General features: G+C 39.8%; 1 protein-coding gene across 3 annotated transcripts in view; it reads left to right on the top strand.

Annotated features, from left to right (window-relative positions):
* Window positions 1–27,571, top strand: part of mettl15 (methyltransferase 15, mitochondrial 12S rRNA N4-cytidine) — a 110,628-nt gene that overhangs the window by 35,978 nt on the left and 47,079 nt on the right. For all 3 annotated transcript variants that reach the window (XM_030046246.1, XM_030046255.1, XM_030046264.1), the window contains one exon: window positions 17,958–18,094. In XM_030046246.1, coding sequence (XP_029902106.1) covers window positions 17,958–18,094 — 137 coding nt within the window. The remainder of the gene's footprint in view (window positions 1–17,957; window positions 18,095–27,571) is intronic.

Here is a 27,571-nt window from a genome sequence, read left to right as displayed (position 1 = left end):
GCTCGCCTTGTGATGACATTTCCACTCGGGATTTTAGCTTCAGCACATACCACTTTGAGCTGGTCCAGTTGCAACAGCCATAGTCTCTCGGACACGGTCTCTGCCAACTCCTCCAGATCCATTGTGTTTGATGCGTCCGCGACTCCGATGCTGCGCGCACTCGCTGTCAATCAAAGGTAATCCCGATTTACGTCTTTCTCACACTGACCGCGACGTTAATCATCCCAGCGGTGCCTCCAATTTTTGTTGCACACTTGGATGTAATAAATGGACTCCCAGGCGTGCATGAATTTTTTGACGTTTCTTTACTTCCAACACACTGGAAAACACACAGACACACGCACATCAGCAACTTTGCTGCTAGCCGCAGGCTCTCTATACACTGAATAGGGAGCAGCCGCCCGCACCTTCTTAAAGGACCCCTAAGGACACCTGGCTGCCCAAAGTGCCTGTGTGAGCTTTGCTCATTGTAACCGTGCATTAATCAACTAAAATACTACTTTGACATGGCAGATGACAGAATAGCAATCCCACAAAATAATAAACTCAAATAATAAAAATAATGAAAAATAATACAGGGTGATGGGGGGGGTGCTCAGTCTCTCTTAAAATATGTCATGTGTCCCACAATCTTCACTTGGGAAGAGTTTAGGACATCACTAGCCAACGGCTGGGTGGAAGTGACCTTTGAGCTTGGCAGTGTATTCTGGAATACTTTTTACCCTTTTCTCTGGGGTCACCAGTTGCTTCTTAAGAACCCTCAAAGGACACAGTAGTTCAATTATTTTTGTAACATTAATTAGAAATCTTAAAAATTGTCCACACTGTTCTGTGCTCTGTCTCAGAGTGGACTTGGATCTGATTACAATTGGTCTCGATCTTGGCTGATCTTGATCTTGACTTGAAGACGTTTTTATCACTTACAACTCAAAGAGCCTACCAGACACAAGGTTGCTCCACAGCTGAACACCAAACCCAAAAAATGGTAGGTGCTGTATCCACTGTCTTGGTGTAATTGCGGGAACCCTGCTAAGCAGGAAATGACTGAGTTACTGGCGTACTGATAGACACAGTGCCTGTGGAAACTACACAAGTTTTACGCCATTCCTAAAAATATATTGCCTTCAGCTACAAGAAGGAGGCTGAAAATGTTTAAGGACCTATAACTTTTACAGACAAAAAATATGAACTCCCTGAATGCCGCTGTTTTTTCATATTTAACCAAAGCATCTATTAAGGAAGCTGTGTTGGCGACTGCTGTGCATGCCACGGTGCAAAACCAACTAACCAACGGAGGAGCAGAGAGCCAGCAAGAACCAGGCCAACTCCTGTAAGTTACACAGTTACTTCAACAATTTTTATATGAAATTAACCATGCAGTTTTCAAATATCGGCTGATTTCTTCAACATGATGTTGAATTAAAATTTTGCTCAGACATTTTCAGAGTTAAGAAGCTTGACAAACTAGAGTAGCCCGGCATGAAGCTAACAGTAACGTGGGGAGCTAGCTAGTTCAGGCTCAGAGTCACGACTGTGAGCTCTCTCTCCAGAGGCTGGCCTCATACTTGAAATGCCTTAATTTCCGCGGCAGCTCTTCTATGTAGGCGTAATTGATTTGGTTGAAGATAAGCATTAGGCTTAGGTTAGGGTTTTTATTATGTGTAGAAGAGGTAATATTTAATTTAACGTGTGTGTAGTGTGTCCACTACAGGAGTTATTAATTAATTTTAGCTAGTTTCCTGTCACTCGCACAAAGTATCTGTAACCGACTAACTTAAAATAAAGGGACAATTCAAGGAAAAGCAGGTGCCCATAGACTGGAGAGATGTCTTCAGCGTTGACCTCTTCATTACTGGCGATTAGGAGGTTGATTATTGTCAATATGAGTAACGTTACTGGTAGCAATGTTTATATTGTCCCACTGAGTGTGTGGTTGTGTGTGAGAGAGAGAAAGAGAGAGAGAGAGACAGGATAGTGAGTGGATTTTTTTTCCCTCAGATATTCTAAACTAGCCCTAGCGGTGTATTAAAAACTATCAGGTCTGAAATGTCCTTTCCTGTCTTTGCCCAGGGTGCTGGTGAGCCGGTGTGGGCTGGAAGAAGGCAGTATCTGATCAGGATGGAGATCGTGCCTCTGCAGAACCTGAAGGCTCCTTTCACATCAGCTTTGGACAAGTTGCATGAAAAATAAGTACCTGTGGATTTATTTGTGCATTGCTTTTAGTGATTACTTTAAATTACTTATTAACCATACCAATATTTATTACTCTTAATGCTAATGTATTTGTGCCAATATTTGATATGTATTCCAGTGTATAAATAAACTACAAGTATGTATCAATATGGATTTTGCTGGTTTCCCTTTCTTTGTTATATTCTGTTATTGTGATTGCCTTATTATATCATATCATGAAATGCAAGTGTAGTTATTTATATTTCATAAAAAGTTTAAATGAGAGCTATGCTGTCATTTAAGCTCTCCTTATTGTGAAACAAGGATGATTTGTTGTTCAAAGATTATGTCATATGCTAATTTTTTTGACTGACTGCATAAACCAGCAGATAGTAAGAAAGATCAGTCTAGGCCAACTGTAATTAGTTTATCCAAATAATTCTCCATTATCTGACTCACTGTGTTCATTCTATGCCGTTTCTATTATTTTATCAATTATTCCCAGCTTCCCTTCACTCCATTTTTTTTTTAAACAAAAGAAGGAATTTTCATATTCCTATTTTTCCTATACATTATTAATATCATTACCCTGGGTAAGGATAATGCCATTGTTTATTTTTCTTTCTGCATAGCCTATGAAAAGAGCCCAGCCTTCAATGCATTACAAGCAAAGGGTCCATCTTGTCACCAGTAGAAATAAGCCACTCTGTTGTATCCTCACAGCATTAATTCACAGACAAGTTACAACGATTAATGTTGTTTGTATTTTTGGTGTTTTTATTGTTAATATTATCATTAACAGTAATATGTATAATAGTAATAAATATGGTAGCGAGGTGGACAATCCATGTCTGAGCCAGTCTGAAAACAAAAAAGCAATGACAATTTACGTTACCGGAAAAGAAATAGGTCTTCTGACAGACCTACAGTGTAAAGTCATTGTTAGAATACACAACTGAAAAGTGTCTTTTTTCAATAGTGGAGAGTCCTTGTGGTGACAGCTACACCTTTGTGTTTGGTATTTTGATGTCTCCAGGTGTGCAGACTTTGTCAACAGAATGGCTTTGGCAGTCTGCACACTGAGGTAATGAATGGGGGAAGAGAAAACAACTTTTCACTCATCTCACAAAATCCTCCATGCTATGTTATCGATTTCAGTATTGTAAAACCAACAGCATCTGTTTTTGATGACATGCCCACATTGTCTCTTTTCAGAGCTTGAACTAGATTGAAATGTGATGCACTCAGGAGCCTATATGCCCACCCCTTTTTAACAGCTAGACATGTACAAAACATTGGAGGGCTGATGATAATACCAGTCATGGAAAAGCCCAGGGCAACTTTATCAAAAATCAGAGCACAGGCCTGGCCTGCACTAAGAAGGAAAACCCGCTCTCAACCCCCATCCCTCACCCCCACCCTCATTCTCTAGTTCCTTTTATTTCATCCTGCATTGTCAAACCAGCCTTCAGACTACCGGAAGGATCTCCTTAAATGCCTCTAGATCTCTTTTTCCTATTACCATGTCTTCCATCGTGAACTCTTCATTTAGCTTGACTCCCCTTTACACTCCCTAATGGACTTGGCCCTGTTCTTCTTTTGTCTTTCTTTAGTAGCATGAAATTCACCTTCAGGAGAGGAAGCCATCTTTCCTGATGCTTCTTTACATTTTGTGAATATAGTAAGATGATTCCACCCTCTCCTTTCAATTTCACTTCTGTTTCACTTGGGCTATATATAGTTTGCATTGTTTCCTTTGCACACCCTATTGACAATAGTGTTACATTAAGAGAAATACTTCAGATCAGGCACCAACGAAGCGCGTAGTCATATTGAATAGATCCGCTGCATCATGTTTGACCTTATTTCTTGTTTCTTGTTAAAACAAATACTTGGCTTCATTGTGTTCTTTGAGGATTGCCATATTTCCTATACTCTGGATGTTCACAAACTGTACTTATTAATAGGTTTTAGTTGTTAAGTTGTTAAATAGTGTATAATGTCTCAAATGCAGCTTCAGAGCACAAATTTTCACAGCAGGTTCCCAGCCAAAATGGCAGTTTCTTAGAAAACTTAGGCAGTTTTAAACACTTTCTCACTACTTTCATGAATGGTACAATAATTAAAAAAAAAAAAAAAAAAAAAAAAAAAGCAGAGATGTGCTGATGTAAATATCTGTACTGAAGGCATTTCTTGAGTTGTGATTGTATAAGACAAAAAGTTCTTCAAACAGTAATTGATTACATGTTAACTAATAGTCAAGAAAATATTCTGGTTCATGCTAGACTGAATGATTGAATGATGATTGAATCGTAATCATCATAAATTAGTAATTTGTTTATAGGACATACATTTACAGGATTTCAAATTCATTGACTCCAAGGTACTCCCCATAATAACCCTGTCTAGTATGTATATTTTCCCCCCATTTTGTATGTATAATTTTTAACAAACCTAGTTAAGATTTAGTCTTAAGCCTGGAAGTCTAATATAATGTCAGTCCAATTTTGATCTGGGAACATGTAAAATGTCACCTAGAAAAACTGGATCAGTGTTATGTACAGTGCCATATAGAAAGGTTTAACCCCCTTTTTCAACATTTTGTGATTTTGCTGCCTGAATTGAAATTAAATAATTGTGTGAAAACATGTTTCACACGAACAGTATGTACAGTCAGACATTTCACAATGTTATTGAAAATTAAATACATGATAAATATCTTATTTAAATAAGAATTTTGACTGTATCAGTAGTGATAACACAAAAAGTATTTTGTTTATGTGCATTATACAGTTTCCCAGCTGTTCTATTTTATGTACTTGAACCTATTTTTGTGGTGCTGGGAAGTGGATGCCTACACGACACTGCACCGGTGAGTCAGCAGTTAGATCCAGAAGGGCATACCTCTAAATCTGTTTGGTAGATTGCCATTACTGTCAGTGACAACATTCATGTTGCCTGGAGGATGAAATCTGTCCCTTTTGGTGACCTTTTGACATTCACTCTAGCGCCCCCAGCAGGCTAACTTCAATCTTGCACACTAATGTCTCAGAAACTAGTTTAGCATTGCTATGAAGTTTGGTTACATTGCATCCATGTTGGCTAGATGGTGATTGACTTTGTTGACTCCATGACCTTTCCTCTTGCGCCACCAGCAGGCCAAAATCTTGTTACAGTATGAGTGGTGGTTATAAGAGTCGTACTTTTGTGGCAGCATTCATTTCTGCTAAAAGATGAAACCTTGCAATTTTGGTGACCCCCTGACCTTCTCTCTAGTGCCACCAGCAGTGGAATATCTCCACATTTATATGGTGAACTGCCATGACATTTCGTGACAACACTCATATCAGCTAGATGAAATCTGTCCATTTTGGTGGCCCCATGACCTTCCAAAAATACAAAAAATATACTCTGTTTTGTGTGAGTGTGTGTGTGTAGAAGGGGGATGGGGCGTGGTTTGAGGTATACATAGTTCTTGGCTGTGCTGTGTCTAGTAGAAACGAATTGCCAACTTGTTACGAGGGAAATAATCCACTCTTTCATCTGCACTGATTTTAACTCCCTGTTGAGTAGTTTTAAACATCTCCAGTCAGATGAAAGCGTCTTGCTGTTCACTTTCTGTGTAGAAACACCTGCGAGTTTAGAGCAAATTGTAGAATTTTAAGTTTCACTTTGGTTTTCACAGTTTAGATGGCATTGCTCTCTGATAGAACTTAACATAATGTGAGAGATTGATTCTATCAATTTTGTACGTGCACCACACATTTGGACAGGTGTGTGTGTGTTTGTGTTTGTGTGTGTGTGTGTGTGTGTGTGTGTGCGTGCGTGCGTGCGTGCGTGCGTGCGTGCGTGCGTGCGTGCGTGCGTGCGTGCGTGCGTGCGTGCGTGCGTGCGTGCGTGTGTGTGTGTGCGCGCATATGGCAGCAGGGTGGAATATCAACCTGGCGTACACAAGAGGAAATGCAGTGAAATGGTATAGACCACTAATAATGATGATAATAATACTAATGATGCTGAAAATGATACAGATAATAAGCGAGATATATTGAGAGATCTGACATTGAGATTGTGAGCAGTAGTTGGCTGCAGTACGTCTAGACTGCCAAAAATAGCCTGTAGCCATTACTTTGGTGGACTCTACAGAGCTGATAAGAAATTCCAAGAAATTTAAGTTTCTAGGAATTTATTCTTCTTTTCATGGCGTGTACTCACATGCACAATGTGGGAAATAACATTAAACAGTGCTGAAGACCTGTTGCTATGTACATAGAAAAAGAAGAGGAACTTCTTGAGAGCAACACACCACTAGCCACGATCATGCGGAATACCAAACATCCTGTGATAAACCCCAGAATACACTGTGCCAAGTGTCATGATCTCATGGCTTTGGTTTGGACTTTATGTACATTCTTTCACAGCACAAGTTGTCAACAGCACAGTTCTGTTGGAAGGGGACTGAAAATCCACATTTTTGGTGCACCTTTTTGAAAAATTTGGAGCACGCCACAGTCTACCTGAGGATTTTACACTTGCCAGAAAAAGTTACAAACTTGCAAAAGGTTTTGAAAATCTGGACAAAAGACCAGGTAAAAAAGCTACCTGACTTTGAGTAGATCACAGCAGTGCAAATTATGTGCATTACTGACTGACAGATAGACAGGAGTGAACACATGACCCCAGCTTACAGTTTGCGCAGCATATTTGTAATACAAACCAAACAAGTGGAGAAGAAAAAAGATCTGCACTCCAAGCAGCCATATAGCCTTACTTCAGCAGTGATGCTTTGGCCACTCTGCTCTCCCTCAAGCTGAGTTTTTAGTAAGATATGTCATTTTTTGTCATTTCTTACTCTTGTTGCTGAGGTTGAACACATTTTTAAGCTCAGACTTGGAAGGCTAAGGTATGGATTTCCCATTTCTCCGATGACAATTACACTCATGGCTCTGATGTATCTGACATTTCCAGCTTTATAGATTTGTTGCATGAAGCCACTCCATTAATAATAGGAAGGGATCTCTTTGGGAATTTGGTTATCTAAATTTTGTTAGTTTTTTACCCAATCTCTAAATTTGTGATGTGTTTTTTCTTATTATTTTAACTCAATTATCTTTTGATTAGGCCCTATTGATTAGGTCTGTGTTGTCATGAACTTGCATATTTGGCTTGTTGTTGTTGTGATGTTGACAGTGATCATTATGATTTGCCTGTCAACATTTACCTTCAGTTCTATCCAAAATGAATCTCTCCAGCAGAGAAAACATATCTCAGTAAATCTGCAACCTGCAAGACAAAAACAGACAGTTTGGTGGGGGGTGGGGGAGGAGTGTGATGACTCATGCACACAGTAGAGGAGCCTCCCTCTCCATTTCTTTCAATATCCAATCAGTGCTTTCCCAGCTGTCATTCACAGCCTCCAAACTCCATCCCCACAATGCTTTACCTTCCCCTGTAAAACATTTTATGCGTTGGTTTTAGATCAGACATGTGCTTAGTCAAGATAAACCAAAATACTATACACATCATGTTCAGCACACATGCGCTTGCTTGATTGAGTGATTTTCTTATAGTGTAAAAGCTAACAAAAGCCTCTTAAAAAAAAATCATCCCATTTTCAATGTTTACCAATTGACAAAGACATGAACAAGTTTTGTACAGCTCCATATTTTCAAAATTTCTGTTTTATCATTATGTGCTTTCAGGTAGTGAAATTTCAGGTAGTTTCAATTTAATGTCACAAAGAACCTGTTTAGCTGTTAAGGCCCAATACTAGCTCTGTTAAGGCGGTCTAATTGGTGTAAATGTTGTAATGTTAATTGCTGTTTTATTACTTTCTCAGAAGTCAAGCAGTCTGCAAGCCAGTACAAAGGCTGATTGTTGCCTTTTATTACACACATACAGTATATTGATTTATTGGCTTATAGTTTCACAAGAAGTGTAAGTCCCTGCTATCCATGCTTCTCATGGGATCTCCCTAAGCCACCACGAGTGTGCAAGAACAAGTCTCAGGACTCCTGGACGTGGGAGGACGCTTGACATGGGCTTTATGAAGAGGAGGACAGGGACTGGAGTTTTCAGTGGCACTCGTAACATCTAGAAGCATCTCCAGGGGCACTGATGAAGCATTATATCGTCCCTCCCTATTTCCCTTGTCCTCCTCCATGCTACCATGTATATATTGAAACTCAGGCTGCATTATCTAAGACAAAGACATGAGTGTAGGCAACGAATTTATTAAATATATGATCACTCGAGTCAGACAATTAACCACCTATAAAACTATTACATTTGGGCCTCCAGCGTAACATCCTATGTCCACCTATGTGACTCTAAATAGTCATAAGATGATGAGCTTGGTAGGGTTCTAGACCATAGAAATTGAATGAGTAGAACCAGATAAGACTCAACTCGTTCCAAAACCAACATGCTTTTTTTTTTTTTAATCAAAATTAAGAGCCACAAGGTTATTTTCACATTTCTTTTTTTCCACAAAATACTCTTTGTCGTAAACCAAAGGCCCACACCAGTTCTACTCACTCAGTTTCTATGCTGTAGACAAGACTTTTTCAGCTCATTCATTGGTGCCTATGTTAGTTAGTAACAGCAACAGGTGATTTGATGGCACCAATATTGCTTCACACACAAATAAATATGTTGTCTATAATTATTATATGTTGGCAGTTGAAATGTCATTTTGTAGTATCAGTTTGATAAACGTGACACAGAATAGTATGTTGAAAAAACTGTGTACCTAACCTGCACACATACACTTGGTAGATGTGTGATACATCCACCAAGTTTGGGTCGTTCAGTCCCTTCCTCTCACAAGAAAGAGAGCTTCAAAATTGATCTCAGGTTTCCAGCTTACAGATGATGAATACCACTTATCATTTATCTCCTCTCAGGATCCCCTCCAACAAAGACGATGTATGTGACTTTGTCAAGACTAGTTTTGTGAAGTTGTCTTGGAGATAACTGAATTATCATGAAAGTAAACACAAAGAAGCACCTTTACAGTTTGAGAAGAGCTGTCTGCTTGATGCAGCATGTGCAGTCCGTTAACGTACCATTTTTCTGATTATGACAAACACTTTATCATACTGTTGTGAGGAGTACACGTGTTTGACACACATACAACTTGGAAATACTTAATATGCCTCAAGAGCTTGGCCCAGCTGTCAGGATTACTTCTGCTTGTGGATGATGCAAATTGCATCATCTGGTGACCCGAAGAAATCTTGCACAACTACAGTGCCTTGGGCAGAACCATTCGCAAATTGAGAAATGGGTGTACTACAACAAGTTTTTTCTGCACATGAGTGGTGCACATGAGTGCAAATATAAATGGAAAGCAAATGCAAATGGAAAAAAAAACAATGGAAAGCTCTGTTACCACAGAGCCCATGGATGAAAATTACTTTTCTGATGTGGCCACAGCAAATGCAGCTGCAGCCGAGAGACAAGCCTTGCCTACCTGGCAGAAGCGACTGTTGGTCATTAATTTCACATAGAGACAGGGGTAAACATGGGAAATTGGTTGCCAGTGGAGAAACTGAAGAAATTAATGTGCAGCTACAAATTCCACAGTGGAAAAATACAGTAAAATATTTACTATTTATGTCTTGACTGTAGTTTTCTTTAATTATTTAGGAATGGCTAGAGAGGCATCATTGGAATTGTAGTCCCAAAAATAGTAGACTACAGAGGCCATATTTAGACCTAGTTACTCCAAATGTCTACCAAGACAAAAAACACCATTACGGGATAATTAACAAATCAAATACAAAAGACAGAACACGATAGAGCAAAGCTATACAATCTATGCATACATGAGGTAGTGGCCATCATAAAGCATAGTAGAACCTAGCATTTATATGTTTAAAGTACAACACTCATGTCAAACTCCTCATTTAGACCTAGTGGTTGTAGACTTTCTAGGGTGTGGATCCAGTAAAGCTCTCTCTGGCATAGTCGCCTGTTAACATCACCTCCTCTCTGGAGAGTAATCTGTTCTATTCCCTGGAACCTAAGGTAGGGGGTGGGATGAGAGTGATTATTAAAATGACAGGCTACAGGGTAATTAACATCATTTCGTCTTATAGAACTCTTGTGTTCACTGATCCTTTGTTTGAGAGGGCGAATGGTTTTACCAATATAGATTTTATCACATGGACATTTTAGCATATATACAACATTTTTTTGTACTACATGTGATATCTCCTCTCACTGAAAATGTTTACCTGTTCTGGGATGTGTCAAAGTATTAGTTTTCCATGTATTGTGGTACTGGGCACAGTTACCACAAGGGTAATTTCCTTGTTTAAGGGGAGCCAGGAGGGTTTGCCTGGGACTTGGTAGTATACTGGCTCTAACCAATTTATTTCTTAGGTTGGGTTGGGTCTGACATTTGGAGTAACTAGGTCTAAATATGGCCTCTGTAGTCTATTTTTGGGACTACAATTCCCATGATGCCTCTCTAGCCATTGCCATGCTTGACACAGGTGTCTTGCATTTTACAATCAAGTGACGTGACTACTTGAACCCTCATGTTGTATTCACTTGTTCTGTATGCCTGAAGAAGGTCTATGACCGAAAGCTTGCAGTAAATTTTGATATGCACAGTGTTTTAGTGTGCGGTTGCTGTTTTGCTATCTTCTTTATCCTTAAGTTCAGCTCCAGCACCTTTTCTAAGCATATTGCTTACGGATGAGCGGTGGCTTTTTCTCACTGTCATTACTTAGGAATGGAATTTCTGTAAAATATTTTAACTTGATAAATTTTGTGGAACAATCTATAAATGAGCAATGAGAGAAGGAGGTAACTGACTACGAGTTGCAGCCCTACCATCACCATCAAATTATCTTAAGCCCTTTGAGACAAATTTGTAATTTGTGATTCTGGGCTATATTTATAAATAAAATTGAATTGAATAAATTGAATTGAATCTTTAGTTCCAAGTCATTTTAAGGAATCATGCTTTAGACAGTGTTCAAACACATCATAGAGGGTACAAGTATGGACACGACCACAAACTAAGAAAGAGCCATTGTTTGCTGAGCACAGTATGCTAGCTAACTTAGCTGGATGAACCTAGCCGTGAGCAAGGAATCAAGCGTGCCTGTTGATGATTTTGCTTCTGGGTGCAGCTGTTGTCTGTTTCTTTCACCTCTTTATCCCGTAGGTTGTGTGGAGCAATATCTAGCTATCTGCTATCCATTTATCCATCCATGCATTATAATGTTGAACTGCACAGTGATCTCTGGTCCTCAGTTTCATCTGAGGACTCATGCAAAAGCTGCACAGTCCTATCGGTTGCAGCATATACTTTGAGTCTCCCTGGGCATGACTATGCAATTTTGGCACATGCACCACCAGTCACTACTAGTTTGTGCCTCTCTATGCCCTTTTTCCATCCTGGCAATCTCTTCCTCTGATGCACCTGCTTCACTCATGGTGACAGCTCATCCTTGCCTGCTTTACAGATCCCTGCAGGAGTGTACCGTGGTTCATACAAGAATGGCTGAACTGCAAAATGTGGTTGGTTTTTTTGTCCGTTACATTATAGATAGTGGCATTTCTCCCACCAGTTATAGTCGCTTCAGTTTTTGGAAAGGAGCTGTTGGCAAGTTTGCTAGCCTTTTTCAAAATTTCTGTGCACACCAACAAAACGCCCCCTGCCCTGCACTGGGGGAGGTGTGGAGCGTGCAAGGAGTCATCCCTCAGCAGATGGAGTTTTCAGAATCTCTGTGCTAGGTTTCATGGTGTAGTTTTTACCTGAAACATAGACTTAGCAAAACAAAGAATAGCTTTTGAGTGCCAGTTGTACGTAACACATTGCAAAAACAAACGTTGATCATAGGTCACAGACTCTCAATGACGGCGCAACAAGAATTGGCAACTGACAGTCGGCTTGGTGTGTACAGGTCCTAATAAACCTACCCAAAAACAGAAGGGTTTCTAAGTATTGCTAAGCATGAATTGAGTCCACTTGACTGGATTTCATTTCCAAACCCGGGTGACAAGCTAATATCAATGTATACTCTGGGAAATAGTATTCTTCTCAGAATCCTAGATGATATTGGCTAAAAATGGCTAAAAATTATACTCAGGTAGACCAAGAGAAGGATTTTGTTGCAGTATATCACTAAAAGTTGTTCCAAAAATTCTGGTAGTTGAGCACATTGTAGAGAACTGTCAGCTGTGTAATATTAACATAATCATGTCAGTGTTGGCATGCAGCAAAATAAAAATAGCATATGATCATGAAAAACCACATAAAGCAATTTCCTTATTTAAATTCTTGCTATATCAGGTTTAATGATGGACATTTGTCTATCTAAAAGAATCGCTAAGGGAGATTGGAACTGCATCCCATGCAACTGGAATTACATTCTTGTGAAAATATCCTTGTGTATTCCAATAAAAGGTTGTTTTCTTTTCTTTTTTTTTCATAGTTGTCTCATTTTTCACTGAGAATGATAGACATTTTTTTCCCATAATCCCCAGACTGCCCTTAGAAACAGGAACAGGACATTCCAACTAGGTGATCATTTTCATTATTAAATCTTTGCTAAAATGGCAGACAGTGACACAGGCTAGTCTTCCTCACTGGTTATGGGTGAATATCGTGTTCTCTAACATCTTTTTTTCGAGGGGCTTAACTTTCTCTCATATTCTTCAGACATGTCCCACAAACCTCCTTGGATGGCTGTTATTTGAGGCAAATGAGCAAGACTGCTTTAGTATATGGAAGTTTGTCTTGTCTTAACTAGTTCAAATGCTTCTTTAAATGCCTTCATTTAGACTCATGCCAAAAGATTTCAGACGCCACTGAATAGATGAGGAATGTAAGTATTTGTTGTAACTCCACTGACAAGCTGACTGGCAGCATTCCACTGACAAAAGAGAGATTAGCTTAACATACAGAAAGGCAGTTCGAAAGAGCCCTCTGGCAACGGTTTTTATCATCGTTTTTGTGCTTCTCTATTGCTTGCTTGCTCACACACTCACTCACTTACTTACTCACAAAGGCATGCAGGCCCCTACACATTACACACAGGCAAGATTTTTAGGTCAGTACACTTAAAGGTTTAGATAGGTGAGGCAAAAGACCACATGCGCCTTGGGCACGGACATTACTGATCACGATCAACATAATCTCTTGATGGACTAATTAAGGGAAGCTTTCATGTCCTTTGAGTTTATTCCTCCTCACTGACCATCTGTCCCCCCCGCAACACACACACCAATGTATAGACAGAGGAGTAACTTACACACAAAACATACTGACAGTTTGTGTCTGTTTTCTCTTTTTGGTTTTGGTTTTGTTAAAAACAAAACAAACAAAAAAAAAACTTTTTTTTTTTTTTTTTTTTTTTTTACAAACATTAATTTGGATATTTCAAGTATGTAGAAGAAGGAAGAAGATTGTGCACACTGCCCACTTCACTTGCAAGTTATTGTTTTATTGTGAACAATGTTTTTATTTACTTTATATTTATGATGATGACTTTAATGAGCTTTGTGAGTATGAGGAGGACAAGATAACTAATAATATCAATATATAGAGACAAGTGTGAAGCAGGGAATGCTTAATTGTATAAAGCTCAATGAATCTTCTTTGACTACATTTTTAATTAATTACATTTTTAATTCTGATAGTTAAAGCTTCATAATAGTTATGAGATGTAGATACTGTGTGATGTATATCAGAGTGAAGCACACATGGGCATTAGCTAGCTGTGTAGCCACAGCAATCCTAATAAAGCTCTGTAGTGAAAGACACCATCGGTCCCATAATCACAACCTATTCCATGGTCTAAGGGCACAAACCTGACAAATTTTTGTGTACTTGCATCTCGCCTTGAACTTTGTGTGACAGAGGGAGAGAGAGAAATGCAAACCGGGTACCTCCACCCTTGCCATGGCAACGGACGCGACAAGGAAAGCGATCCTGTACCTGTGTATCTGTCTCCCTAATGGTCTGTCTGTTAGTGTAACAGGATCTGTAAAAACTCCCCTCAGTGACATTTTAGATCCCCCACTGTAACTGACCTGGGCTGGGGAGTCACAAGTAGGATTTAGGCGAGTACTGAGCCTTCTCTCAGGTTCCTGCTCCCCTTTTCCTAATGAATTCAGCCATGAAAAGAAGGCTGAGTTATGGCACCTTTTCCATATGGCTAGAGTCTGTTATTTCTTTGCATGAGCTTGAGCATGTGCACAAAATCGCACTCAAGCAGAAACACTACTTGGTTAAAAAAAAAATAATAATAAAAAAAGTATCTGTATACATATGCTATATCCATGTTCTCCTTTAGCATAAATATTAAGTGTCTGATGTGTTTACTTGTTCCTTTTGGGAAGAAAAGCTATCATTAAATAATGCTGTGGGGTGATTGCTGAAGTGTCTTGCATTCTGGTACCTTGTCGAGCTGCACTGTTAGACTGCACCACTCAGACTACTCTTAACTCTGCTGTTCCCTCTGCTGGGAAAGGCAGATATTACACACCCTAATTGAAATACAAAATATATAGTGCAGAGATTATTTTTTCTGTGGGTATTACAGGGGACATAGTGTCTGCATTTTGAGAGAGAGGAGCCTCATAATGTGCCTGTTTAATTCCTCTCTGTTGCTGCCTTCACTGGGAGGCCCGGGTGTAGGTAGAGCAGGTAGACCTGGGAGCGCTTTGCTGACATCCCTCCGTTTGAAATATCAGTGTGAATGACTCACTCCAAACTAAGGTGTCAATCGTCATCACAAATGCCAAACCCATTATCACCAAATCCTTCAAGTATAGTTGTTTTGTCCATCTGGTGGTCGAGGTAGCTAAAAATCTCACAACAGTATTCAGGGCATGTGAAGAAGCTTGTGTTTCCTCTCTGATAAAGGGACTAGCCTTTTCAATTTACCTTGTAAATGACCTTGCAAACTTCCAATATTGCATTTTTGAATGGGCTTATATTTTCATCTTAGTTTTTATGGTGTGTGTGTGTGTGTGTGAGAGAGAGAGTCTGTGTGACAGAATGTGAGAGAGTGAGGTTGGGGTGTTATCAACTTGTTGCATTGTGCCTTGTGTTAATGTTTTATGCAGCAGTGGCTCTCATATGAGTATGGGTCCAGATGTCTACCCTAGACAGAAGAGTCCAAGGGCTTGTTAGTCCCAGGGTTTTCTTGCCGTTTGGGGATTTTTATAGTGTAATCAGGCTTTTTAAATTGTACAAAGTCCCTGAAATTCAAGATTCATGGCAGGGTAGGCAGTCAGTATCAGATGCTTAATGTGTGACCGAAAGGAGGTAAAAGCTGCTGTCTTGTTAGTTAGTGCTTACAAGCACTGTTTTCCCTGTTTACCCACTACCCAGAATGATGTTGACATCTCATTAAAGTCATCAAATGATAACAAATAGAATAAAAAAAAAAAATTCATCAGTAAAGAAAAAGCATTTGTTTTTTTGTTTTTTTGACCACAGCTCTAGTAAGACGTTACAAAAAATTATTCAGTGTTGTGCTGTCCAACAGAGGACAGGTTTGTCTCCTCGTTTCTAATGTCAACTGTTTCGATAAAGGCCAGCTTACTTTGCTGTTTGTGTTTCTGTTGTGTTTTCTTTTTCTTGTTTTGTATTGAATAGCACAACAGGCAAGTTCATTATGCGTGTGACTCATCCCGCTAGCCCACACCCCCTCCCCATCTGCTGCTGTGCGCTGGAAGGGAGAGGGAACCGCCATTGATCACTTCTTCCCTCACACATGCACGCACACACTCTACTTTCAACGTCAAGATCGATCGACATGGTTAATGTTTTTGTGGGGAATAGCAGGCATTTCCTATTGTGTCATTTTACATCTGTTGCCTACCGTTTGCTGACAGTATAACACAGTGCAGAACAAAGATTTAATCCATGTCAAAAATGTTGCAGCAGCATTCACCAGATTCACCCAAATTATTCAAATGAACTGGAATACTTCAATCACTACACTGCTGGGATGTTTTGTACAATAACAGTGGCAATAAAGAGGTAGTGGGGGCTGGAGGTGTTCTGCTCTGCAATTGTGATTACATGGAGAACAGCAAAGTTAACCATAGATACCTGACTACCCTGCAAAGTTGCTATGGCAAGCTGGTTGGCAAGTATCGGGATTGTCTCATGTATTAGCTTGCACAATACATTTTACTGCAGGAAAATTGAGTGATTATGAAGATTACATGAAGGCTTTCATTCTGCCTCATGAGCTGTCCTGTCTAGCTGAATTGCAGTCTACCCTGATCTGATGGACCTGGTTAAATTTCACCACTGAAGTCAATTACAAGTGTAATCTTGCTTTACTAGGGAATATTCAAGAAGTGATACCGTTGATGAGTGCTAGTAGTTGATTGCCATATTATTCAGGCACTATCAGCATATTTAAAGTTAAAATAACTGTTGGCACTTCCACATTTCCATCTTGTCAATAAGTTTTCTCTATAGGAACCATTGTTTCTCAAACCACAAACCCAGTGGCATAGTGTGGAGATGTAGGGCAAGGTGGAAACAGGACCATTTCCTCGTGTAATCACCAGAGATTCATTAGCATTCCAAGAGGCCTGCCTGCAAGGAGGCATGCGCTTTTACAGAGTGGCCTCTCTGTGCTGCCATTCTGCACAAATAAGGTGATGCTACTTGAGCCTGTCCTGTGTCATTGCAGAGTAGGAAATAGTGCCACCCTGTTTAATATACAAGCTATCACAACATACACCGCACAAAATTCTTAGTGTGGTAGAGCTCTTTGCTGTCGCTAAAAGGATACAGCCGAAAGCATGAAGCACGTAAACATGAAACCCTGTTTCTAGATCAGACAATCAAGACTGTGATTTGTGTGTGGTGAATATGCTGGTGACCGAGACTGACCGAGATTTGATCAGCCGTTTGCACGTCTTTTCAGGTGAACTCTCCGCCAGTTGCGCCTGGTTGAGGGCTGCATGTAGCTCAAACTCCAGTGCTCCACTATTCAAGTGCATACACTGTATACTGCCCCACGTGCAAAACTGCAAGTGGAAGGGGTCCAGACGATGACTACGTAATTATCTGTTGCCTAAGTCAATCCAGTGTTAATTCCACACAGATTGTGACTGCAAACTGCCCTAAAGGCACAAGGCCAAGTGTGCTGCAGCTTTCATGTACATAAATCTGGCCCTGTGTGTTTTTCCTGTTTTGTAACTGATCTTTTTTGGCTATGTTGACAATAGTTGCACGGATAGCTCACGTAGAATTTGTAACTTGAGAGTTACTGAATTCGAAATTGTCCTGAATTTCAAATGATATCATCAGAGCATGCCTCTCATTTGTGGAGTAGACGTTAGTAAAGTGATTTGATTTTAAAATTGCCAAGTGTTTCTTTTTGAAAAACTCCCTTAACATTATTTTTTTTTGTGTGTTTCTTTGATTTTTGATTGGGGCGGCGTTTGTACTGTTTTCTACTCTTCCCTCCACACATTATGTACCCAACAACTATTGATGTTTTGCATTCCTTGCAGCCCCCTTCCATTTTGTAACAACTATCAAAAAAGTTCACAAGTTTGTTCTCAAGTAACTAGACATAGTCTTCCTTATCCATTCAGTCTTTTCATTTTGAGGAAATCTTGCTTAAATTTCCTCACATTGTATTTTAACTTCATCACAGATATAAAACATCTTGGGATGTAAGAGTTCAAATTACTATCAACTTGGTGCTTTACTGCAAAGAAAACATCAATATAACATTATCATATTGTTAGCTGACTGTATTGTTGTTTGCATGTTTCCTTGCATATAGGTGGTCCTGGACATGACATTTGGAGGTGGGGGGCATACCAAGGAAATACTGAATACCATTCCTGAAGTCACTGTCTTGGCTCTCGATCGGGATCCTGCAGCATTCTCTTTGGCCCAACGATTAGCCGAGCAGCACTCGTAAGTAACTTCTTGGAAACTATTATATTGATCACAAGTTAAATGTGGAGCCCACGGGCTGTGCAGCTGAATGTGGTTTGTGCACAATATTACACTGTATGTTCTGCTCTTCATTTTACTGTGACAGTTGACAGCTAAACTGCTTTTGATTAATGGGGGAGTGAAGTCTCTCTAATCAGAGGTGTGACATAACATCGTATCTCTCCCCTCTTTGGTGCTTGATCAAATATTTCTTACTGAGATACAACCCATAAGTTTCACCATCCATTCAAATCCATTCCTCTTTCTTAAAGCTTAACTCCCCCTACGCATAGCTGGTGGGCCCAGCATGTCATTTATCAGAGTGAGGGCCCACAGCTGCAATGTGAGGGAGATGCTGCCTCCCACGGAGGCAGCATCTAATAAGAGGGGGGCAGGAGGGGAGCCCAGTGAAGTTGAGAAGTGAAGAGAAAAGAAAAAAAAAAAGAAAACATGAGCACAAGAGAGTAGGGAGACACGAGGACACAATATTTTACAAGGGAAAGAGGGAGTGCGTGTTTGTGCATGAGCGAGCGAGGGAGGATGAAAATGAGATGTTCCTAAGACCATGGCGTGGGTAGGAATCCTTTTACGTAGATTCTGGGGAAACCTCTCTCAAGGGAATCTGCTGGAGAAATGTGCCTGTGAGAAGGGAATGAGAATTAAGAGAGAGAGCGAGAGAGAGAGTCAGAACACTGTATTCTGTCAGCAGCAGTATACCCCTGTTGTAAATCCTTTCACGCCTACTCGTGATGCAAGTTGAGAGAAGCTAGAGAAATCTAGCAATTAACCAATATTATTGGAAGCCTGAATAAAAGACCCTGCAAGCCTACACAGTGCATCCACACAACAGGATTGCAGAATTTTCTCTCCCCCTCGTGCTCCCATGTCTTGCACGAAGTATATCAAACTGTTGAGTGTGGATGGTGATATTCACACAGCTGTGTTGATTGCAGTACAAAGTAATCTGTCAATGCAATGGGTTACAGAAGTTCCTCTGTTCCCTGAAGGAAGCGAGGGGAGACACACAATAAATAAGAATATATGTTATGCATTGGGCAGAACTGGTGTAAAAGTCTTAAAGCTACAGTATACACAGGAAGTTTATTGTTAGCCCCACCTTCCATTCCCTCAGTTGGTCACGTTCCCACCACAGCACTTGTCACTCATCTTGATGAGCTGTCTACCTTATAACAGCATCCAGCCCGAGGCTAGATACCATCGATGGCATCTATAAACTCCACAACAGGTGGTGAGGTAGACAATGAACACACAGAATATTCACCCAAGCTTTTAACAGGTTTTGTCTTCCGCACATTGAGTCTCATTGCTCTTTCATTTCTGACTGTTCGCTGTCATTATTACTGTTGCTACAACCTCAGAGCTTTTTAGCAACACCCAGCCTCATTGCTGGCTGGGTCCACAGGAGATAGTACACACCTAAAAAAATTTGCCAAAAATCATTGTGAAGCCAATTTCATGCAAACAGGGGATTTAGGCACATGCGGACTCACAATTACAAACTATGATGTTCATTGATTTTTTTTTTTTTTTTTTTTTTTTTTTAAAGAAGGGGTGTCAAACTCATGTTAAGTAGTGATCCACCTTCGTTCAAATGAGACCTCACAGGGGCCAGATTATATTTTGCCAACGCCAATGACTTGAGTTGACACATCTATATTTTAGGATATTTTCTGAGTTATTAAATCAGTCAATTTGTAGCCCACCAATCAATGAGAGAATGCATATTGTTACATTAAAATAATACATAATGTAGAATTACATAAGCAGAAGAGAGACATGCAAAAATATACAGCTTACAGGTTTTCCATTTACCTCCCAGAAGGAAATACTGCTCTTTCCATCTTTGCTCTTTCTATCTTTTCATTTTTTTGATCACGTTTTTCTGTCACGTTTGCTAAACTAACAGAACGCAACAACAGTCAGTGCAGCAACTAGCCTGGTGGTTTTTCCTTTACTGCCAGCCGATTCTATTTCCAGCCAATGGATAGTTGATAGTGCTAGGTCTAATTAATTTATCATAATTTATCATTAATTTATCAATTGATCATAGAAACCTCATTTGTTCTTATTACACATAGTCGATAACTATTGGATGCAAATATTTCAATTTAAAAATTATTTTGATTTAAAAGTATGTTTGTTGTTGTTGTTGTTTTTCCTCCAGAACATGTTGGGGGCGGGATTAGATGTGCTAAGGAGCCAGATTTGGCCCGTGGGCTGTATTTCTGACATCTCTGTTTTAAAGTTAAAAACTTCCCTATTCTTGCTTTAATCACATTGCCAGCCCAGAGGGATTAAAGGATGGGTTCGGGTTTTTTGAAGTCAGTTCCTTTTATTCCCGTCACAGGCATTGTTGAGCAATAGAGGTTACATTGTCGCGTCGATCCATCCAGTGCACCGTACCAGAAGTGTAGCATGACCTCCACAGCTACAGCTAAAAACTCATCACCGATCTGTCAGTGCAAAACCCCACTTTACTTTGCAGACAAAGATGATATGGTACTACAGAAGGTTCAGTTTACAAAATTGAGCGGTAGTTTGTAGCCACTGCTGCTAAATTCCCTCTGTCAGGATAATTGGCGCAACGTTAAAGTAACTTCCTCAACAACGAGCTGGCAGGCCTATCCAGGGCTTACCTGGAGGTACCCCCCCCAACACACACACACACATACACACACACACACACACATACACCCATGCCAATTATCCTAACAAAGGGGGAATTCAGCAAGAGTGACAAAAATGTAACCTCCATTTCTTGACAATGCCCATGACTGGAATAAAGGAAACAGACTTCAAAAAACCCAAACCTATCCTTTAAGGCTTTAAGGCCCCCAAATAATGTCTTGATCATGCTTCCCTTAAATATGTCAGAAAGGCAAACCACCATTTGATCTGCATTCCCTTCAATAAAATTAGCCAATATTATTTATATATCACACTTCCTGTTGGTTTAGTTCATTGTAGTTCATAATAACTGGGACATCCCAGCAGACGTGACAAGCCCTGTAGATTCCCAAGTGTTACACCAGGCATCACATCTGGATCCAGTGAGGACAGTAAAGAAAAATAAGTCATTGGAATAATAAGTAAGTTGATTATATTGCTATCAAACAAAGGTACAGTGATGTGAAAGGGACATTATTTCGTGCTAAAAAAAAAAAAAAAAAAAAAAAAGAGTTGTGATCAATTAAATTGGAAACAAATAAGGGGAAAAACTGTGCTGTTTAGTTGGGCTTAAGGCTGAATTATGCTTCAGCGTTGGAAGAGCGTACAGGGGGTTGTGCGAAGCACGCATTTCCTACGCAGCGCGTGTGTGTCCAACATACCTCTGCAAACACACAGAGCAATTCTCCTCCCACCAACGTAGACCCTGTGACGTATGGTCGCTGCTCTTCTGTGGCGAGTGGACGAGTCGTATAGGTGCGGGCACTCTCCAAAGTTTTCAAACTCAACCGACGAGTCGAGACACAACAGTTTTAAAAAAAAAAAAAAAACGGCGCTAACGGCACAACAACAGGAATGTTATGCCGGTTGCAACGAAATGCCGGAAATAGTGTACTTCGGCGGACCAATCACAGCTCTTGTGGGGCTGCGTAGGGTCCGCGTAGTTACAATTTTTGGGAGGCGCGCGGCAAGGCTCTGCGGCGGTCGCACAACCCCCGTAAGCTTCGCACAACCTCCGTACGCTCTTCCTACGCGGAAGCATAATTCAGCCTTAAGGCTAAGAAGGCACTGTTGTTGTTGTTTTTTTGATTTGTGTTGTTTTTATTTAGTAAATCTATTGAATGAATTCATCACTCAATTACAAATTATAGATGTTTGTCACATTATCAGCCTTTACCCCATCAACTCACTTTACTCACTTTATTTTTATTTGTAGAACTTGTTGCAAGCTCACACGTCAGTTAGGGAAAACAACATTAAATCTGAGCATTTAGCACATTGAAAAGGCAAAATCAATTCAATCAGTTTGATTTAGGATCATCATATTTACAGCAGACATCAATACTATTTAGTCAATCATTCAGCACAGCCTAAGAAAGAAGAAAGCTTGCAATCCTAGGAAAAGAAAGCTTGCGGGTGCCTATATCTTTACACAGTTAATAAAAGTTGGTTTTATACTTTGTACTCACCAAATACGTAATTATAAAACAGGAGTCACAAGGAGTTGATTTTAAACTCCTGAAGGTCAGCTGAGGTAGCACAAATTCACATTTTGAACTAAACACATTCTTCAAAGGCTTTAGCTTGTGTGTTTGTTCTCTTTTTTTCTTGGCTGGACTGTAGATATTTTCATCACCGCTCCCCTGCTGAAAGCAATCAATCAGCATCTTGTCTTAGGCTTCAGTGACGCAGGTAAAGGAACTGAGCAGGTCAACACGGGGGAATATTTCAGGCTTGATTTGTGAAGGGGCTGCATGCCATGTTGAGTGAGCATGCGCTCCAGCTGGCTGCTGAGAAGCTTCCTCATGTCCTCACTGTATGTGCTCTTATAAGAGCGTGTGTGTGTGAATAAATATTTATGCTGGGTGTAGCTGAAAATAATGTTTCATTGTGAAGATTGGCTCACAGCAAATTTCAAGGTACATGCCTCTAATTCAGCATTATGTCAAGCAAATAACCATGTCTTTATCAGTCCTTCCAGGATTTCACAGGGATTTTTTTTTTTTTTTTTGCTATTATTGGGGCTTAAAGTGCTTGATTCATTCATGGTAGCTTTTCTCAAAAATCGCAAAAAATAATTGCGATTTAAAAAAAAAGAAACAAATAAAGCAGAAGAGAGACATGCAGGTTTGCCATTTAGCTCCCAGAAGGAAAAACTGCTCTTTCCATCTTTCTTGAGAAATTCTACACATCAGCCTTTTCATTTTTCTCACATCATATTTTCAAAACTAACAAAACGCAACTACGGTCAGTGCATCAACTAGACTGGTGGTTTTTCCTTTACTGCTGGGTGATTCTGCTTAGTTGACATATTAGTCAGTTACCAAAATAATGACAGTTGCAGCCTTAATTATAAAGTGCATGATTGCAGTCTTGTCATGTGGGAATATAAAGTATAGTCAAATTCCCTACATTTATAAGATATACAAGCTGGCACGCAGCGGTATGCAGCGCTGGAGCCTCCCAACCTGAGTGTGACATCACAGGAAAATATCCACAATTACACATATGCCTGAAATGTTTCGTGAATGAGTTTCAACTCCCACCCTATGAGTGCCCACAGTGATCCATATTTGGTAAAGAAATGCCTTTCATGAATTCTGATATGCAGAGTTTGTCCATTCGTTTTTCTTTGGGGAGACAAAAAAAGCACAATGGGAGTGCAGGACAAAATGAGAATTAGTGTGAAGTCAAAGTTTTCGTTGGAGAGGTAAAAACAAAAAGCAGTTCTTTGGATGCCTCAATAGAGGCTTAAAAATTGTGCACTGAGTGGCTTCCTGTCACAGCAGGAAGGATGGAAGGTTACTCCAGTGACTGTAATCGAGAAGCCTTTTTTGTGCAATTTGTTGTCCTTTTTTTCTTTTTCTAATTTTTAAAACTTTATTGTAGTTTTTCATGAAAATCCTCTAGCAGCCCACTCAGCTTCGTTTTAAATTATACTGCTGAATACAGATTTTGTCTGCTATTCATACAAGCATCAGAAACCGCACTGACACAAACTGACACATGATTTGTGGAGCCATCCACAGTAGACAGTCAGCAAAGAGCAGTAATCAGGCTGTGTGTTATATTTTGGAATTTCTAAACTTTACAGAAGACTGTTCTCTTTTTGGCCTTTTATTGATTTGTTTATTTCTACTTACATAAAATTTCTGAAAACATGGTCTACTTCTGCTAGACTACTTCTGCTTGAAACACAGCGGTAGAAAGATGTGATGACCCTCACACAAATAGGAAGCGGTCTGACATAAACAAAGATGCCAACATGTAGAGCCTTACTGGGCTTTGCCACAGTGTTGGTGTCAGTGTTGGTGTAAGTGTGGGGACGCAACAGTAGCGCTCACTCCTCTAGACGAGCGTCCAGCATCAATAATTACACAAGTCAAAATAATTGGAGTGGTGCCAGATAAAGGAAGGAGACACTGGCTTGGCTGATAGTACTGCTGCGGGTGAACCAGGTAAGTTATCTTATATTAATCCCCGTAGGAAAATTCAGTCTCTGCATTTGACCCATCCTGCTTATTAGGAGCAGCAGGCAGGCACTGTGCAGCGCCCGGGGATCAACTCCAGTTCTACGCCAGCGCCTTGGTCAAGGGCACTGACAGGAGAATTAACCTAACATACATGTTTGATGGTGGGGGAAACCGGAGCACCCGGAGGAAACCCACGCAAACACGAGCAGAACATGTAAACTCCACACAGAGAGGCTGTGACGCCACAGTGCTAACCACTGAGCCATCGTGTAGACAGGCCACAGACCAACACTTCACCATGTTTATGGAAATACTGTACCAAACAACTCTTGACTGGCACGATGCATCATATATACCGGTACCCAATTTGTGCCAAAACTGCTGTGGTGCATCATTACGCACCACCAGCCCTTTTATAATATTCATGTAGAAATCAGTCCGTTTGTTTAACAGCTGCACTTTGTCCTTATTATTAGGAAGGCAAATATGTTGCTAAAAGCAAGAGACTTGACTTAATGTGAGCACTTGTAGACTATAATGGGAGAACTTGTAGAACAAAAATCTGGTTAAATATGCTTCATATGCTAAAATTTTATCTTGATTAAATATTCACACACATGAACTGAATTTGAGGTCACCGAAAAAAATGCAAATCACATGAGAGCTTGCAGAAAAATTGTGATCTTGTATGTTGAAATTTTGACCCAGAAAATATGCCCGTGTTCTGAATGTGAAGTCACAGAAAAAATATTCACCAATGTAACAATATAAATAGGGAAAGCATAATGTGGAATCATATACACATAAAATGATTCCACATTATGCTTGTCAGGATGTTCTCCTTTTGGATTTTTTCTTGGGGAGTCACTTTTATGAGTAGGATGATATACTAGTACTTGAAACTAGCACTGAAGCCAAGTCCCTTTTGCCTCACTACAGTTTTTCCTATATATATTGTGTTTTCCCTATTTATATTGTGCATTTATTCTCGTTGGGAATTTTAATCCCCTTATTTGTTATTACCAATGTTATACTTGTTAATTGCAATTTAGGTGTCTACTAACTTTTCATCATATTCACTCTCTCAGCCAGCTGTGGTTTATTGTTTATCTTTGTTGTTTTGGGCTATTGAGCTCTTACGTCATGATGAGAAGGTGGTTGCAGGTGTGAGGCCACCTCCTATTTAAGAAGTCCTGCCCTTTTGAACAAACTGTTTGCCTGATGAAGGTCTAGTACTGAAACATTCCAAATAAATTATCCTTTTCCTTGCAAGTTGGACAGTGTGCGTGTGTTTGTCTTTGAAATGTTCGGTGGATATCCTGCCCTCCGACGCACCTGTCCTGAGAAATAGATTTCCACTTTCCACTATGCAGTTATTTACCACATTGAGGTTATTATGTCCCTAATACAATACACTAATTGTTTGCTCAAGTCAGCAGGAGCAATCTTACTATCAGTAAACATTATAACAGCAAAGCATTATGTAAGGCAGTCACATTCAAACACTGCATTTGCAACAAAGACCACACCACTTTGAGAAACAGGAAAAGGCTTGCAAAACCCAGAGAGTTGAAACTCAGGGTGGGGGGGCGCTGTCTTATTGTAGGGAGTCTTCAGGCTCCACTGAATCCCCCTGAGAGAGGGGGGAAAGATTGGAGAAAGGGTTAGACCCATCTATATAGGCTTGGATGGTAAAATTGCCTTGGAAGATGTGTTGTCTTTGTTCCCCACCTTAAGTTATAAAACTTCATTATTTGTGGTAATCAAATTTATTATTTTATCTAAAGTTGTCTCATGTGTTTGGTGGTCTTTTACATATGTAATGAGAGCGTACATGTCCAGTACATATCAAATGTTCCCTAATACTGTGCATTCAACCACTATGGGATATGTATGTGGGTAGACAAGCCTGAGTTGTTGTGTGTGGGATGTAAACTCAAGTGCAGTACTCCGGACATGCAGCATTCAGTATTACTGCAGTATGATCCCTTAAAAAGATTAATTTTAATATATATCAAATATTCAGAATAATTACTATAAAATGTTTAATATGACGTCTTATATAATATGGCAGAATAATACACATTTATGAAACAATGCAGGCCTGAGTTGTTGCCTGAGAGCACAGCGACCAAAACAAAATATTGCTTCACTCACTAATGCAAGCTACCACATAAAACAGCATGTGCATGGTTAGTTGTTACTCACAAATCCCGGAGCTGGAAATATGGGTGAAGTATGAGGAACTGTGTGATGTGTGGTTAGGAGAACGATGAGTGGTGTTACCAGCAGACTGGTGATAACAGTCCAGATGAAAGGATAGCTGAACTGGAAAAGTCTACTCTTCCATGGGGTCCAAGGGGCATTTTTTCAGTTGAATGAGTGGACATAACATTTGTCAGTCACTTTACTCACTCCAAAGCTCCTCTACCTCTCATGCCAAGTTTGTATGAGCTTTAAACTAGCAACCACATCAGCACATATTAGCAACACACGGTAATATTAGCTGCTTCTAAAGTGAAATATGCAATAATAGCTAATGAGCTCATTGCGTTAAGCATCTGTACTTTATACACTCCATTGCGATGAAGTGATACAAAACATACACACAGAGGTACTTCCTTTCTGCAGGTTGCAATTTGTCCATTACCAGTTGGTAAAACTCAAAGCCAAAGTAATGAACATAATGAACATAAAAACCCTCCAGCAGTGTTTACAACTTCCGCACAGCTCGTCTGCTTGTCCTCTGACCAGATATCACTCTACGGGGTTGCCGTTACATCCCACCCCTTGACTTTTCCATTTGGCTGACAAGTTGGTAACAGTCAATGCAATTAACAAAATATCCAGATTGACAACCTTATGCCCTCTTAGATTACATTGTGAGCAAACCACATTACTTGTATATCAATCAATCAATCAATCAAACTTTATTTATGTAGCACCTTTCAAACAAATGCATGATATTCAAGGTGATTTACATCTTGATTGACAAATAAGCATAAAATAAGAAGTGAAAGGACAAGGAGACCGATGCACACTCATAAAATATGGTTAATTAAAAAAAAATGTGCAGCAAACAAACTACACAAACAAGAGTGAGTGAATATTTTCTGAGTGAAAATTTTTCTAAAAGCATGATTCACATGTGATTCGTTTTTTTTTCTGTGATCTCAAATTCAGTGTGTAAATATTTTATACAATTGAAAATTTAAGCCTAAGCGTTGAGATTTTTGCTCTATAAGTTCTCAAATCATAGTCTACAAGTGCTCACATCAAGTCTACAGTCTCTCGC

Source organism: Myripristis murdjan, chromosome 3 (assembly GCF_902150065.1).
Source record: "Myripristis murdjan chromosome 3, fMyrMur1.1, whole genome shotgun sequence".
Classification (NCBI taxonomy): domain Eukaryota; kingdom Metazoa; phylum Chordata; class Actinopteri; order Holocentriformes; family Holocentridae; genus Myripristis; species Myripristis murdjan.
Note: the sequence above shows the minus strand (reverse complement) of the source record. Positions and strands in the feature narration are given on the sequence as shown.